Here is a 17,590-nt window from a genome sequence, read left to right as displayed (position 1 = left end):
AAAGTGTTTGTAATCCTTCCCTGGCTGTCTGAATCATTGTCCGAGCAGCACTTGGGAATCTCCCTTCCGAGTTCAGGCCCAGTTTTGTAAGGACCCAACATTGTTCCATTGCTTTTTTGGGCTCTGGATTGACATTAATAAGGGATTTTGTTATTACTCTCCAGGACTGGTTGGGAGGCAACATGTTGTGGGAGTGAGGAGACCTGGATTCTATTCCTCATTCTGCCACTGAGCTGCTGGCAGACCTTGGACAATGTTGTATTAATTCATATAGACTATAAGGGCCCAAAGAGACAAAGGTGTTAACGTGACACTGTTATGGCCAACATTAAAGAGTGTTAAATAAGATTTGGGGTTTGGAATACAGAGACAGAAGCCTGCGTACTACCGTGGAGAACACCATGAAAAATTCTTTCTATTCTTTTATTAAAGATATAGAAAAAGAAGGAAAAAGAGTTAAGGCATTTGAAATGTCAGGTATTACCTAAGAACTTTTATTTTGACAATGTCCCTTGTTTCCTTTCCCTTTACCCGGAGAAATTCTTCAGACAAAAGGCCTCTGTTTGAAAGTCTTTTTGATGGTATTAAAGATGGTAATAACTGTCCTTTTGGGGAAAATAGAAGCAGCTAGTTGAAATGGGGTGGAGCTCTTGCTGATATTATTAAAATCCGATCTTGTTTCCTGGGAGACAAAACAAGAGAAACCCACTCAAGACGGAAGAGAAAAGAACAGCATGGATAGAACATGTGACTTCTGGCTCGGGTTTACTCTCACTTGCCGCTTCATGGCTGGAGAAACACAGGCACGGCACACGGTCTGATCAGCCAATTGGAGACCTGCCTGGCAAACCTGTCGAGCGTTAGTCTGTTCTGGACAATGCGTTTGGCTGCCTCTTTGATCACAGGCTTACAACAAGGTTGCAAACTATGACAGTTTTTGCCACCTAAGCGAGACTCTTATTTACTAGAAGGCAAAGGGAGAAGAATAAGAAAGAGAAGAAATATGGTGGGGAATGGAAAGAATTCATGAGGGTTAGGAGGGACGGGAACAAAAATCTCACATTCCAGATGATTTTGGGGAGTTAGCCAGAACTGGTAACCGTGGCAATATCCTCCAGCTCCCTTTCTCTGGTGCAGTCTTGTTAAGACATGTCTTAGGATTAGGATGAAGAAGATCATGGGTCCCAAAATAGGATCAGGGTGGCAGCATGATGGTATCGCTCACTGCAGCAGTTGTTGGCACGCTCCTGCAGTTGCTGTTTTTTCAGTCGGCAAGGGTTGCATTCAGTCCTGCTCCTTTATTTTCCCCAGAAAGTGTTTTCGTTTGAGAAACCCCAAAAGGAAGTAATGGGCAAAATAGACCAGCCCCTCATTGTTTTTCTATCAGGCCTAAATTTTAACTCAGTCATTTTGGTTCGTTAATGTCCAGTTCCACACTTCTCTTGTTTACAGCCATCATTTTAACACTGTCCTAGATTTGCATTATAGGCCTTTATTATTTGGACTAGTTCCATCATCTTGTTTATATTTTGCACCGTTTCCCATCAGTATTTATTCTCACAGGATATTGTAACACTATAAACTTTCTCACAGTTTTTACAGTTAAACTGCTAATTAGGGTAAATTTGTGGACCCAATTATTAAAACACCAAGTTACTCCTTTGACTCAGGTTCTCTCCCACCCTTTCTGTATTTAGTGTATAAGCTCTTCAACATCAGGGCGATCTCTCTCTAATTTTGTGCAGCACCTGGTGCTATAGAACCAAGATCTCAGTTGCGCTGCCACAGTACAAAGTAACTGTTGAGCCCCAAATAGCTTCCCCTCTTGTGCATTGTGGAACCCACTGTCCAACAGTGACCATAAATGAGTAATTTACAGTGCAGGGGAAAGGGCTTCTCTCGGTGATATTCATTCGGTCTATGTGCTGTCAACCAAAGACCTTGGTGCGGGTTTTCCAGATGCAGAGGAGACCTGGGGCTGGTCAGCAATTGAAAGCTCCTTGGGCTTCTTCCTCACACAAAGCTCTTCCCCTGGAGCAGGTAGGGAACCAGCTCTGCCCTTTGAACTAGTGGGAGCCAGAGAGCTCATTTCAGGAATCGTCCATCACCTGGAAACTCTCCCCTCACAGAGCATTACAACAGGGATTGAAGCCCAAACACGAGAAGTGCTACAGCTCCTCACCCTGACATCCCCCTAGAAACCCCATCTCTTCCCTTACGCAGATTCCCCCAGTCTCTCCCCCTCCCCCATTTTCCATAGAACATGGAGCCGTTGGGATCCCATCACAGTGTGAGTGTTCTGTGTGTGTCCCTCGGGAGAGGGGTGTCACTGCTGGTGTGTGGTGATTCTGTTTTCCCCAGTGAGACAGGCCTCAGAATAGGGAGAGAACTGTGGGGGCTGATTTTCACATTTACTTGTGGGGCTGTTATCAGGGCCCATGGGACAATGACCTTCTCCTCCCACAGCGCTGGGGCCCCTGGGAGCTTGGCCTCTTGCACTCAACTGCAAAGGGTCAGCCGTGTTCTGCGGGGAGGGGTGTGGAGCTTTCTCAGGCATATCCCCCTACTAGGAATATTAGTGGTATCCCTTTGTGAGCAGCACAAGAAATAACATCTGTATTCTGTTCCCCACCAAGCAGGGGCGAGGAACCTGAGCAGGGCTGCGGGGCAGACTCCTGAGGAATGGTGTGGCAACCTGGAGCCACTCAGGCCTTTCCCAGGGACATCAGGGAAGAAGCATTCCAAGAAATCTGAGCGGGGTAGACACCACAAGAGGCAGTGCAGGCCACAAAGGCAGAGGAAAAATCTGATCAGAAATGAGCCAGCAACCTCAGTAGGCCATCAGAGGAGATCCAGACCATACCTAAAGCCTCCTGCAGAGGTTAAAGCCGAGCCCAGAAAGAGCCTGTTTACCTGTCGTGTGTGCAGAGAAGAATTCAAGGTGCAAAGAGACCTGATAAGCCACCACCAGATGGTTCATAGGAGACAGGAACGGTATCACTGTAGTGAGTGTGGGGAGAGCTTTAGGAGAAAGGAGGAGTTCAGAGTACATGGGAAAGCTCACAGAAAGAAGAGAGACCATCCCTGTTCTGAGTGTGGGAAGATATTCCACCAATTATCGCATCTCATTGCCCACCAGAGAATACATACAGGAGAGAGACCCTATTGCTGTGCTGAGTGTGGAAAAAGATTCTTCCATATATCAGCTCTTAACATCCACAAGAGAGTCCACTCAGGAGAGAGACCCTATGCCTGCGCTGAGTGTGGAAAGCGATTTATGGATTCATCAACATTTCGTAATCATCAGGCAATCCACTCAGAAAAGAGACCCCATCGCTGTAACCAATGTGGGAAAGGCTTCAAAGTTATATCAAGTCTTACTAGACACCTGAAAATCCACAGCGAAGAGAGACCCTTCTTGTGCCATGAGTGTGGGAAAAAATTTTGTCTACGAGAACATCTGATCAGACATCAGAGGATCCACACTGGGGAGCAGCCCCATTGCTGTGCTGAGTGTGGGAAAAAATTCAGTCTCCTTCAAAGTCTCAGGAGACACCGGGAAATCCATATTACGGGGAGACTCCATCGCTGTGCTGAGTGTGGGAAAATATTCCGTCATCCAGAAAATCTCTCTAGACACCAGAGTCTCCACACTGGGAAACTCCATCGCTGCACTGACTGTGGAAAAGGCTTTGTCTATATACATCATCTCAAGAGCCACCAGAGAATCCACACTGGAGAGAAACCCTATTGTTGCACTGAGTGTGGGAAAAGTTTCACCCAATTGTCTGGCCTCACCAACCACCTGAGAATCCATTCAGGAGAGCGACCCTATCCCTGCACGCAGTGTGGGAAGCGCTTTGCTCACTCATCATCTCTCACTGAACATCTGAAAATCCATTCAGGAGAGCGACCATATTCCTGCATTCAGTGTGGGAAGCACTTTGCTCGCTCATCATCTCTTACTCAGCATCAGAGAACCCACCTAGGAGAGCGACCATATTCCTGCACTGAGTGTGGGAAGCGCTTTGCTCGCTCATCATATCTTACTAAACACCAGAGCACCCACTCATGATAGAGGCTCCTGACCCTTGTGTTCAATGGAGGGAACCTCTTCAATCTCTCACTTCACCCTGTTCCCAAAGCCTGTAAAAGAAAGACAACTTGCTCCCACTCTGAAATGTTCCCACCGCTTCACTAAGTAGACACGAGTTTAGGTGCTGGGTTTGTTAAAATAATTTGTATGGTCCTGGAGATGGGAGCATTTAAGCCAAGAGGTACTGAAACATTCCATTGTGAGCATTATGGGCTGCAGCTAAGAGAGAGATGACTGGAGCCAAGACTGCACTTTGTAGGTCCTGGTTTCTCCCAAGCCGTTTGTTCACTGCGGCTTCCATCCTCTCAGGCTCCACAAATTGAAGTAATTGTTTTATTTCTTCTGGGATTTTTGTGTTTGGAAAAAGGAATAATGGATAAAGATTCTGGCAAAGACTGAAAAGGAGCTTTCATCTCCGTAGTTAATGAAAGGCTGTGACATCCCCTGCGTGCCCCTCATAGTACTGAATCAAAAGGAAGGTTGTTTTGATTTGGCTTTGAGAGAAAATTATGAAGCAAGGTGTCCCGATAGGTGGCTTCATGCAGAATGCAGCCAGGGTCCTGTCTTCATACCTAATTGCCTGGCAAGCAATACCAGCTAGGACCGGAAGGTTGGAAATCGGAGTTTCCGGATCAACAAAGAGCGTGCCATTTGGTTATGGCCTGCCTTCTTTATCATCTTGATGGTACATGCAAATGCTTGACATCTATGGATGCTGCTGTCATGATTAACGTGACTACATCACTTACCCATTATCTAATTCATTGTGCCATTAGAAGTCATACACCAGAAAAAAGGCAAGGGCAGGGATGAGAGATGTCAGTTACTTCCTATTATAATGGCTTTTTTAATAACTCAAATTTGTGTTCCTGGATGAGTTAGTGGCACTTTAATGCCACCTAAGGCTTGTCTACACTAGAACTCATCACTTACCAGAACACTCATCCACATCCCTGTGCAATGTAAAATATAGCATCCTAAGCACTGGTGTAAACTGAGCTATGTTGATGGGAGAGTTTCCCTCCCAACATAGGTACCGCCTGTCATAGAGGTGTAGGTGTTATGCTGACAAGCAAGCTCCCTCCCATTGGGTTACAGCGTCTTGAATGCTAGCTTGGTGTCTTGAACACTAGCGGGAGCTGTAGCACTTCTAGTGTACATTAGCCCTAACGCTTAGGGCTTGTCTACACTACCTGCTGTATCGGTGGGCAGCAATCGATCCAGCGGGAGTCAACACCAGTACTCCACCAGAACGAGGAGAACAAGCGCAGTTGATGGGAGAGCATCAGCTATAGACTTACTGCAGTGAAGAGATCTAAGTACGTCGACTTCAGCTACACTATTCACATAGTTGAAGTTGTGGTATCTTAGATGGACCCCGTGCGGTAGTGTAGACAAGCCCTGACATATACCTGGATCTCAGCCTTGACACCAAGTGGCAAGGAGTGCAGGAAAATCTCTCTGGGCAACTTTGCTCTGCTTTGCAGGCTGGGACTCGGGTTTGCTGCTTGTTGTCTGTGTTTTCTGTAAACAACTTGTGGAGTTGCAGTCCCAGCCCAGAGTGTGACATGGGTATGAAACACCCAGGGGTCATGGGGCAAGGGCAGAGGTGGGATCCTGCATGGGAACAGGCAGCCCAGAGAGCATTGTTTCAGGAGAGAGTTTCCTAAATAGAGAGGGAGAGATATTAGTCCCAGCAACATCCACAGTTCAAACTGAGCAGCAGTACTGGGCCATTGTCTCCACATTCCTTAAGCTGGGGTAATTTGTGGCCATTCTTCTCTGTCAGAGGGCGATGATGAGATGGGACTTTATGTCACTGTTGTCTCGTCATTCCTGGAGGGAGTAAAATAATACAAGAGAAATATGAGTCTGAAATGGCTGCACTGCCGTGTAAGTGAAGATCTGCAATCTTCCCTGCAGTGCTGACTTTATGTTCCAGTCACTCTTGGGAGATGATGTTGGGGAGAAGCAGCCATCCTGCCTTTCTTTCTGGAGCTGGTTATGCCAGCTGCAGTTCAGCTCAGTTGTAATCTGCTTTTAACCATTATTTCTACTGAAGAAATGGGGGTGTAAGAACTCTGAATGAGTTAAAATCATCCAGAAAACTCTGTGCTCATGCTAAGCTTTATTGTACAAATTTACTAGTAGTTCAATTTGTTCTAACCTTTGTTCATTGTATATGCGACATCTGTCAGACGCAAAATGTATGCTCTGTTAAGGTTTGCCAAATATGAACTGTGTGTGAGGTACAGTTGGTGCAAATATTTCTATGGTTTTATGCTACTTGTGTGCTATGGCCTACTACTAGCTAAACTGCTGTGTGCATAATTAGATAAGAAAAGGTGTGTAAGGTCTGCGGAATCTGGACTTTTCTGTCTTGTAAATGAGGAGAATACAAATATGAGCAAAACTGAGCTCATAGTTTGTAACAGAGTGAAGAGGTATCTGCTGCATAACATTTCTCCAAAGTGGGTACATACTTACCTTTCTGTATTACTGTGACAGTCTGTATCTCTGTGTTCACCCCTTACCAGGATAATGATCAATTTTGTACGAAGTATGCCTTTTGAGGTATTATTTTAAAATTCATAATGTGCTGAACATTATTGTCTTGTGAAAATATGGGAGGCAACATTCTATGTAAAGTTATATGATTCTACTGTATGATGTTACTTAGACATGTCATAGTTCTGGAGAAAACCCACAGACCTGTTCTTCAGAGACAAAAAGGCAGACTGACCTCTCAGCCAAATATCAGCTAAATCGAATGGACTTTCACCTGGTTAAGTGGCTGTTATTTGGTTAGGGGAAAGGGTGTGAGTGAGAAATCTGCATTTTAACAAAGGAACAGCTTAAGGTTTCCGTCTAGACAGACCGTATGTCTCCTAAAATTCGGCTGGGGATGATTCTTTCACAAGAGAATGAACTATAAGAAAGGGGAAGAGGTGCCCCCAAATAGTCCTCTCTTTCTCTCTGCTCATGGCATCAATGACACCTGAAAGACAAAGAAAGTAACACCTCACTTGAGGAGAGTCCCAAACTGAAAGGATTCCCGCCAATAAAACTAATACAATAGGTGGTGAGAGAGACTTTTGCTTTGAATCCATTTAGCTAGTTACGTTAGATATTAGTTGTGTTTTACCTTTTATTTTATAACCAGTCCTAACTTTTATGCCTCATTTCTTGTAATCACTTATAATCTTTTTTCTGTAGCTAATAAACTTGTTTTATTGTTTCATCTAAAACAATGTGTTTGGATTGAAGGGTTTGAGAAACTTTATTTGAGACCAGGATTTGTGCCTATCATTTTCTGTTAATAAAATGATGGAGTTTATATGAGCTTGTATTGTCCAGAAGAAGGCTGGACAGGACCATGTGTTAGATTTCTGGGGGGAAGGTCTGGAACTAGGAATTGGCTGGTGTTGCTCTGCAGTGTAATTCAGGAGTCACTGGCTATAGGCCCCATACAGTGTTGCTGGGAGTAATTTACATGCTGGAGGCTGTGAGAGCAAACCAGGAGTGGTTGCTTTCACGGCTAAGCAGTGTAAAAGGCACCCCTGGTTGGAGACCAGATGGGATACAGCTGTTCAACATTCTGGATGGAACCGTGGTTAAAGTCACAATTCTACTGACTTCATTTCCAATCAATAAATCAGTTGAGTCTGGTTACCTGACATTTCGGCTCACTATCAAACCCCAAAGTGAATAGGAGTTATTGTGCCTCTCTCTCCTGCTGGTGAACCTGAGCTGTGCTGTGACTAACCTGCCTGAGGAGTACATGTTAGCTAAACAGTTTGCCAGCCTCAAATGGTTAAAACTCATGAGACTGTTCTAAAAAAAGGAAAGTTGGAGGTTTTTATTTGCTTTAGGTTTCTGAGCTGTTAGGGTGCACTGGTTTCATGTTTTCAAGGTTTCAGCCAATCATAATCTCTCCACAGACCCCTTACACGACAACCTTTATACAGTAGTGGCTGCAAATATATAACAGTGGTTGCAACAGTGATCTATAGAGTTACAGATTCTGGAATGTGTTTGCCCCAAAAGTAGCTATTGTGTCATACTGGTGGCCTGTGACATGCAGGAGGTCAGATTAGATGCTCTAATGGTCTCTTCTGGCCACAAAGTCTCCTCATTTCTGAAAAACTGAGTGGAGCATTGGGAGCAGCATCTGATGTTTTACGGTCTAGCCGGCTTGCTTCCTAGAATGAACACTCATTGAGTGGGGTGATCCACAGGGAGTAGCTCAAACCTCCAAAGTGCCTGGCCAGCAGTAGGACATTAGCACAGCAAGGGAGGGGTGTGGCAGTGACATCACAAAGGCCTTTTGCAGGACCTCAGACTATTGGTCCAAGGTGGTGGGGAGGTGGTGACCTCACAGAGAGATGCTGACATCAGCCAGGCAGGACAGGGGCGAGGGGCCAGGGAAACCTTGGTGACGCGTGTGGCTTTGCTTCAGCAAGTCTCCTTCTCGAGGTCTCTCTTTGAGGACTGAGAGAATATTAGGGTTCACGTACGTGAGTGCGAGGAGGAACCTCTTTCGAGTTTTCTCCTTTCCTTTTACTGATTTGAGTAGAAAAAAGACGTCCCTGTTTAGAAGGTAAGAGCCTCCTCAAAGTTTGAAACTTATTCAGTCTGATCCAGCTGGTGACAGTTGAATTCTAGGCATAGAAAACACGAGCTTAAGGAGGCAGAATTTTATTCCGCACCTAGAATTTTGTCCCTTAGAATCAGGGTATGTCTACACTACAAAATTAGGTTGAATTTATAGAAGTCGGTTTTTTAGAAATTGTTTTTATATAGTCGATCGTGTGTGTCCCCACACAAAATGCTCTAAGTGCATTAACTCGGCGGAGTGCTTCCACAGTACCGAGGCTAGCGTCGACTTACGGAGTGTTGCACTGTGGGTAGCTATTCCACAGTTCCCGCAGTCTCCACTGCCCATTGGAATTCTGGGTTGAGATTCCAATGCTTGATGGGGCAAAAAACATTGTCACGGGTGGTTCTGGGTACATGTCATCAGGCCCTCCCTCCCTCCCTCTGTGAAAGCAATGGCAGACAATCGTTTTGCGCCTTTTTTCCTGAGTTACCTGTGGAGACGCCAAACCACGGCAAGCATGGAGCCCGCTCAGCTCACTGTCACCGTATGTCTGCTGGGCGCTGGCAGACGCCGTACTGCATTGCTACACAGCAGCAGCAACCCATTGCCTTGTGGCAGCAGACGGTGCAATAGGACTGGTAGCCTGAAAACCATCCTCATCATGTCCGAGGTGCTCCTGGCCGCCTCGTTAAGGTCGGTTAGGAGCACCTGGGCAGACATGGGCGCAGGGACTAAATTAGGAGTGACTCGACCAGGCCATTCTCTTTAGTCCTGCAGGCAGTCCTATTGTACCATCTTATGGTGAGCAGGCAAGAGATGTGGATGGCTAGCAGTCCTATTGCACCATCTTCTGCTGAGCAGCTAGGAGATGTGGATGGCTTGCAGTCCTTCTGCACCGTTTGCTGCCAGCCAAAGATGTAAAAGATAGATGGAGTGGATCAAAACAAGAAATAGACCAGATTTGTTTTGTATTCATTTGCTCCCCCCTCCCTCCTTTCCTCTGTTAAGTCCTGCTTGAAATACCAGAGGGAGGGATAGCTTAGTGGGTTGAACACTGGCCTGCTAAACCCAGGGTTTTGAGTACAATCCTTGAGGGGGCCATTCTGTGTGAGAGTTGTTTTTGTTTCTCCTTGATGTAAAGCCACCCCCTTTGTTGATTTTAATTCCCTGTAAGCCAGCCCTGTAAGCCGTGTCATCAGTCGCCCCTCCCTCCATCAGAGCAACGGCAGACAATTGTTCCGCGCCTTTTTTCTGTGCGGACGCCATACCACAGCAAGCATGGAGCCCGCTCAGATCACTTTAGCAATTAGGAGCACATTAAACACCACATGCATTATCCAGCAGTATATGCAGCACCAGAACCTGGCACAGTGAAACTGGGCGAGTAGGCGACATCAGCGTGGTGATGAGGACATGGACACAGACTTCTCTCAAAGCACGGGCCCTGGCAATGTGGGCATCATGGTGCTAATGGGGCAGGTTCATGTGGTGGAACGCCGATTCTGGGCTCAGGAAACAAGCACAGACTGGTGGGACCGCATAGTGTTGCAGGTCTGGGATGATTCCCAGTGGCTGCGAAACTTTCGCATGCGTAAGGGCACTTTCATGGGACTTTGTGACTTGCTTTCTCCTGCCCTGAAGCGCATCAATACCAAGATGAGAGCAGCCCTCACAGCTGAGAAGCGATTGGTAATAGCCCTGTGGAACCTTGCAAAGCCAGACAGCTACCGGTCAGTCGGGAATCAATTTGGAGTGGGCAAATCTACTGTGGGGGCTGCTGTGATGCAAGTAGCCAACGCAATCAAAGATCTGCTGATATCAAGGGTAGTGACCCTGGGAAATGTGCAGGTCATAGTGGATGGCTTTGCTGCAATGGGATTCCCGAACTGTGGTGGGGCCATAGACGGAACCCATATCCCTATCTTGGCACCGGAGCACCAAGCCGGCGAGTACATAAACCGCAAGGGGTACTTTTCAATAGTGCTGCAAGCTCTGGTGGATCACAAGGGACGTTTCACCAACATCAACGTGGGATGGCCAGGAAAGGTACATGACGCTTACATCTTCAGGAACTCTGGTCTGTTTCAAAAGCTGCAGGAAGGGACTTTCTTCCCAGACCAGAAAATAACCTGTTGGGAATGTTGAAATGCCTATAGTTATCCTTGGGGACCCAGCCTACCCCTTAATGCCATGGCTCATGAAGCTGTACACAGGCAGCCCGGACAGCAGTCAGGAGCTGTTCAACTACAGGCTGAGCAAGTGCAGAATGGTGGTAGACCGTGCATTTGGACGTTTAAAAGCGATTAGACCTCAGCGAAACCAATATTCCCACTGTTATTCCTGCTTGCTGTGCACTCCACAATATCTGTGAGAGTAAGGGGGAGACGTTTATGGCGGGGTGGGAGGTTGAGGCAAATCGCCTGGCCGCTGGTTACATGCAGCCAGACACCAGGGCGGTTAGAAGAGCACAGGAGGGCATGGTGCGCATCAGAGAAGCTTTGAAAACCGGTTTCGTGACTGACCATGCTATGGTGTGAAAGTTCTGTTTGTTTCTCCTTGATGAAACCCCCCGCCCCTTGGTTCACTCTACTTCCCTGTAAGCTAACCACCCTCCCCTCCTCCCTTCGATCACCGCTTGCAGAGGCAATAAAGTCATTGTTGCTTCACGTTCATGCATTCTTTATTCATTCATCACACAAATAGGGGGATAACTTCCAAGGTAGCCCAGGAAGGGTGGTGGAGGACGGAAGGACAAGGTCACACAGCACTTTAAAAGTTTAAAACTTTAAAACTTACTGAATGCCAGCCTTCTGTTGCTTGGGCAATCCTCTGGGGTGGAGTGGCTGGGTGGCCGGAGGCCCCCCCACCACGTTCTAGGGCGTCTGGGTGAGGAGGCTATGGAACTTGGGGAGGAGGGCGGTTGGTTACACAGGGGCTGTAGCGGTGGTCTGTGCTCCAGCTGCCTTTCCTGCAGCTCAACAATATGCTGGAGTGTATTAGTTTGATCCTCCAGCAGCCTCAGTATTGAATCCTGCCTCCTCTCATCACGCTGCCGCCACCTTTCAGCTTCAGCCCTCTCTTCAGCCCGCCACCTCTCCTCCCAGTCATTTTGTGCTTTCCTGCACTCTGACATTGTCTGCCTCCACGCATTCATCTGTGCTCTGTCAGTGTGGGAGGACAGCATGAGCTCAGAGAACATTTCATCACGAGTGTGTTTTTTTTTCTTTCTAATCTTCACTAGCCTCTGGGAAGGAGAAGATTCTGTGATCCTTGAAACACATGCAGCTGGTGGAGAAAAAAAAAGGGACAGTGGTATTTAAAAAGACACATTTTATAGAACAATGGGTACATTCTTTCACAGTAAACCTTGCTGTTAACATTACATACATAGCACATGTGCTTTCGTTCCAAGGTCGTATTTTGCCTCCCCCCACCACGTGGCTAGCCCCTCCCTGCTTCCCCCCTCTCCGTGCCACAGGCAAACAGCCCAGCATGAACGGGCACCTCTGAATGTCCCCTTAAGAAAAACACCCTATCTCAACCAGGTGACCATGAATGATATCACTCTCCTGAGGATAACACAGAGAGAGAAAGAACGGATGTTGTTTGAACGCCAGCAAACATACACTGCAATGCTTTGTTCTACAATGATTCCCGAGTACGTGCTGCTGGCCTGGTGTTGTAAAGTATCCTACCATGGTGGGCGGAATAAGGCTGCCCTCCTCAGAAACCTTTTGCAAAGGCTTTGGGAGTACATCCAGGAGAGCCGGAAATGCCAGGGCAAATTAATCATTAAACATGCTTGCTTTTAAACCATGTATAGTATTTTAAAAGGTACACTCACCACAGGTCCCTTCTCCGCCTGGCGGGTCCGGGAGGCAGCCTTGGGTGGGTTTGGGGGGTACTGGCTCCAGGTCCAGGGTGAGAAACAGTTCCTGGCTGTTGGGAAAACCGGTTTCTCCGCTTGCTTGCTGTGAGCTATCTACAACTTCATCATCATCATCTTCCTAGTCCCCAAAACCTGATTCCGTGTTGCCTCCATCTCCATTGAAGGAGTCAAACAATACGGCTGGGGTAGTGGTGGCTGAACCCCCTAAAATGGGGGGTGGAGTAAGGAAATCGATTTTAAGAGGCCTTTAAGTCGAAAAAAAGGCTTCGTAGCCCTGGTCTACACGAGGAGTTTAGGTCGAATTTAGCAGTGTTAAATCGATGTAAACATGCACCCGTCCACACGATGAAGCCCTTTTTTTCGACTTAAAGGGCTCTTAAAATCGATTTCCTTACTCCACCCCTGACAAGTGGATTAGCACTGAAATCAACCTTGCTGGGTCGAATTTGGGGTACTGTGGATGCAATTAGACGGTATTGGCCTCCGGGAGCTATCCCAGAGTGCTCTATTGTGACCGCTCTGGACAGCACTCTCAACTCAGATGCACTGGCCAGGTAGACAGGAAAAGGCCCACAAACTTTTGAATTTCAATTTCCTGTTTGCATGGTCACCTGCAGCTTGCCACGCTGGCCAGAGCTCATCAGCGGAGGTGACCATGATGGAGTCCCAGAATCGCAAAAGAGCTCCAGGCAAACGGCTGCTCCGGGTCCGAGCCCCAAACATGCTGCTTCTATGATGAGCTGCATGCCATTTTAGGGGGTTCAGCCACCACTACCCCAGCCGTGTTGTTTGACTCCTTCAATGGAGATGGAGGCAACACAGAAGCAGGTTTTGGGGACTAGGAAGATGATGATGATGAAGTTGTAGATAGCTCACAGCAAGCAAGCGGAGAAACCGGTTTTCCCAACAGCCAGGAACTGTTTCTCACCCTGGACCTGGAGCCAGTACCCCCCAAACCCACCCAAGGCTGCCTCCTGGACCCACCAGGCGGAGAAGGGACCTGTGGTGAGTGTACCTTTTAAAATACTATACATGGTTTAAAAGCAAGCATGTTTAATGATTAATTTGCCCTGGCATTTGTGGCTCTCCTCGATGTACTCCCAAAGCCTTTGCAAAAGGTTTCTGGGGAGGGCAGCCTTATTCTGTCCACCATGGTAGGACACTTTACCATACCAGGCCAGTAACACGTACTCAGGAATCATTGTAGAACAAAGCATTGCAGTGTATGTTTGCTGGCATTCAAACAACATCCGTTCTTTATCTCTCTGTGTTATCCTCAGGAGAGTGATATCATTCATGGTCACCTGGTTGAAATAGGGTGCTTTTCTTAAGGGGACATTCAGAGGTGCCCGTTCATGCTAGTCTGTTTGCCTGTGGCTGAACAGAAATGTTCCCCGCTGTTAGCCGGGGGAAGGGGGTGAGGGGAATGAGGGGCAAGCCACGTGGTGGGGGGAGGCAAAATGTGACCTTGGAACGAAAGCACATGTGCTATGTATGTAATGTTAACAGCAAGGTTTACCGTGAAAGAGTGTACCCATTGTTCTAGAAAATGTGTCTTTTTAAATACCACTGCCTCTTTTTTTTTTCTCCACCAGCTGCATGTGTTTCAAGGATTACAGGATCTTCTCCTTCCCGGAGGCTAGTGGAGATTAGAAGGCGAAAAAAACGCACTTGTGATGAAATGTTCTCTGAGCTCATGCTGTCCTCCCACACTGACAGAGCACAGACGAATGCGTGGAGGCAGACAATGTCAGAGTGCAGGAAAGCACAAAATGACTGGGAGGAGAGGTGGCGGGCTGAAGAGAGTAAGTGGCGGGCTGAAGAGAGGGCTGAAGCTGAAAGGTGGCGGCAGCGTGATGAGAGGAGGCAGGATTCAATGCTGAGGCTGCTGGAGGATCAAACTAATACGCTCCAGCGTATGGTTGAGCTGCAGGAAAGGCAGCTGGAGCACAGACTGCCACTACAGCCCCTGTGTAACCAACCGCCCTCCTCCCCAAGTTCCATAGCCTCCTCACCCAGACGCCCAAGAACGCGGTGGGGGGGCCTCCGGCCACCCAGCCACTTCACCCCAGAGGATTGCCCAAGCAACAGAAGGCTGGCATTCAATAAGTTTTAAAGTTTTAAACTTTTAAAGTGCTGTGTGACCTTGTCCTTCCGTCCTCCACCACCCTTCCTGGGCTACCTTGGAAGTTATCTCCCTATTTGTGTGATGAATGAATAAAGAATGCATGAACGTGAAGCAACAATGACTTTATTGCCTCTGCAAGTGGTGATCGAAGGGAGGAGGGGAGGGTGGTTAGCTTACAGGGAAGTAGAGTGAACCAAGGGGCGGGGGGTTTCATCAAGGAGAAACAAACAGAAGTTTCACACCGTAGCCTGGCCAGTCATGAAACTGGTTTTCAAAGCTTCTCTGATGCGCACCGTGCCCTCCTGTGCTCTTCTAACCGCCCTGGTGTCTGGCTGTGCGAAACCAGCGGCCAGGCGATTTGCCTCAACCTCCCACCCTGCCATAAATGTCTCCCCCTTACTCTCACAGATATTGTGGAGCGCACAGCAAGCAGGAATAACAGTGGGAATATTGGTTTCGCTGAGGTCTAATCGCTTTTAAACGTCCAAATGCACGGTCTACCACCATTCTGCACTTGCTCAGCCTGTAGTTGAACAGCTCCTGACTACTGTCCAGGCTGCCTGTGTACAGCTTCATGAGCCATGGCATTAAGGGGTAGGCTGGGTCCCCAAGGATAACTATAGGCATTTCAACATCCCCAACAGGTTATTTTCTGGTCTGGGAAGAAAGTCCCTTCCTGCAGCTTTTGAAACAGACCAGAGTTCCTGAAGATGTGAGCGTCATGTAACTTTCCGGGCCATCCCACGTTGTTGTTGGTGAAACATCCCTTGTGATCCACCAGTGCTTGCAGCACTATTGAAAAGTACCCCTTGCGGTTTATGTACTCAGTGGCTTGGTGCTCCGGTGCCAAGATAGGGATATGGGTTCCGTCTATGGCCCCACCACAGTTCGGGAATCCCATTGCAGCAAAGCCATCCACTATGGCCTGCAGATTTCCCAGGGTCACTACCCTCGATGTCAGCAGATCTTTGATTACGTTGGCTACTTGCATCACAGCAGCCCCCACAGTAGATTTGCCCACTCCAAATTGATTCCCGACTGACCGGTAGCTGTCTGGCATTGCAAGCTTCCACAGGGCTATTGCCACTCGCTTCTCAACTGTGAGGGCTGCTCTCATCTTGGTATTTTTGCGCCTCAGGGCAAGGGAAAGCAAGTGACAAAGTTCCATGAAAGTGCCCTTTCGCATGCGAAAGTTTCGTAGCCACTGGGAATTGTCCCAGACCTGCAACACTATGCGGTCCCACCAGTCTGTGCTTGTTTCCCGGGCCCAGAATAGGCGTTCCACCACATGAACCTGCCCCATTAGCACCATGATGCCCACATTGCCAGGGCTCTTGCTTTGAGAGAAGTCTGTGTCCATGTCCTCATCACTCACGTCACCGCGCTGACGTCGCCTACTCGCCCGGTATCACTTTGCCAGGTTCTGGTGCTGCATATACTGCTGGATAATGCGTGTGGTGTTTAATGTGCTCCTAATTGCCAAAGTGATCTGAGCGGGCTCCATGCTTGCCGTGATGTGGCGTCTGCACAGAAAAAAGGCGAGGAACGATTGGCTGCCATTGCCCTGACGGAGGGAGGGGCGACTGACGACATGATTTACAGGGTTGGCTTACAGGGAATTAAAATCAACAAAGGGGGTGGCTTTGCGAGAAACTGAATGGCCCCCTCAAGAATAGAACTCAAAACCTCAAGGATAGAACTCAAAACTGGGTTTAGCAGGCCGTTGGTTTCACAGAGGGAAGGAGGAGAAAATGAATATAAAACAAATCTGGTCTATTTCTTGTTTTGAGCCACTTCATCTATGTTTATACATCTTGCTGGCAACAGACTCTGCAGTACGACCGCTAGCCATCATCATCTCCTGGGTGCTCGGCAGAAGACTGTGCAGTATGACGATTAACCATCATCTTCTGCTGGCTGGAGGTTAAAAGACAGTGCACTGCCGGTGGGATTGAATCTCCACGAGACGAAACAAGGGAAATGACCTGGCTGAGTCACTCCCATGTTTGCCCAGGCGCCCAGTTAAAAGAGCACCCAGGACTACGTCGACAACGGCTACCAGCCATACTGCACTGTCTGCTGCCAAAAGGCAATAAACTGCTGCTGTGTAGCAATGCAGTACCACGTCTGCCAGCACCCAGGAGACATACGGTGACGGTTAGCTGAGTGGGCTCCATGCTTGCAGTGGTATGGCGTCTGCACAGGTAACTCAAGAAAAAAGGCACAAAACGATTGTTTGCCGTTGCTTTCACAGAGGGAGGGAGGGAATGGGGTCCTGATGATATGTACCCAGAACCACCCGCGACAATGTTTTAGCCCCATCAGGCACTGGGATTTCTACCCAGGATTCAAATGGGCAGCGGAGACTGCGGGAACTGTTGGATAGCCACCCACAGTGCAACGCTTCAGAAGTCGACGGTTGCCTCGGTACTGTGGACACACTCCGCCGACTACATGCACTTAGAGCATTTGTGTGGGGACACACACAATCAACTGTATAAAACCGCTTTCTACAAAACCGACTTCTATAAATTAGACCTAATTTCGTAGTGTAGACATACCCATAGTGTGGACGGGCGCAGGGTAAAATCGATTTAATGCTGCTAAATTCAACCTCAACTCCTAGTGTAGACGAGGGCTTAGTGTGGACATTAGGGTTTGTCCTTCTTGTTTCACATTTTCCTCCATCCCTCCCTCCTTTCTCTTCTTCTCTTGCTTCTTTTGTCCTTTCTCCTGTTCCTCTCCCAACACCAGGAGGTGTGTGTGCATATGTGTCACGGGGGAGTGCTCTGCAGCTCCCATTGTGGGAGGTCCCCCCAAAAATGTGGGGCAGAAATAGTGCTCGGGCAGTGATCCCCACCAGTGACCTGGGCCATC

At 47.9% G+C, this 17,590-nt stretch overlaps 1 protein-coding gene across 1 annotated transcript in view; it reads left to right on the top strand.

The window, feature by feature from the left end:
• Positions 1 to 17,590, top strand: part of LOC141989670 (uncharacterized) — a 40,369-nt gene that overhangs the window by 3,445 nt on the left and 19,334 nt on the right. The window contains exons 4-5 of the mRNA XM_074956603.1: positions 1,960 to 2,040; positions 2,637 to 4,071. Of these exons, the coding sequence (XP_074812704.1) occupies positions 1,960 to 2,040; positions 2,637 to 4,071 (1,516 nt within the window). The remainder of the gene's footprint in view (positions 1 to 1,959; positions 2,041 to 2,636; positions 4,072 to 17,590) is intronic.

Source organism: Natator depressus, chromosome 6 (assembly GCF_965152275.1).
Source record: "Natator depressus isolate rNatDep1 chromosome 6, rNatDep2.hap1, whole genome shotgun sequence".
Classification (NCBI taxonomy): Eukaryota; Metazoa; Chordata; order Testudines; family Cheloniidae; genus Natator; species Natator depressus.
Note: the sequence above shows the minus strand (reverse complement) of the source record. Positions and strands in the feature narration are given on the sequence as shown.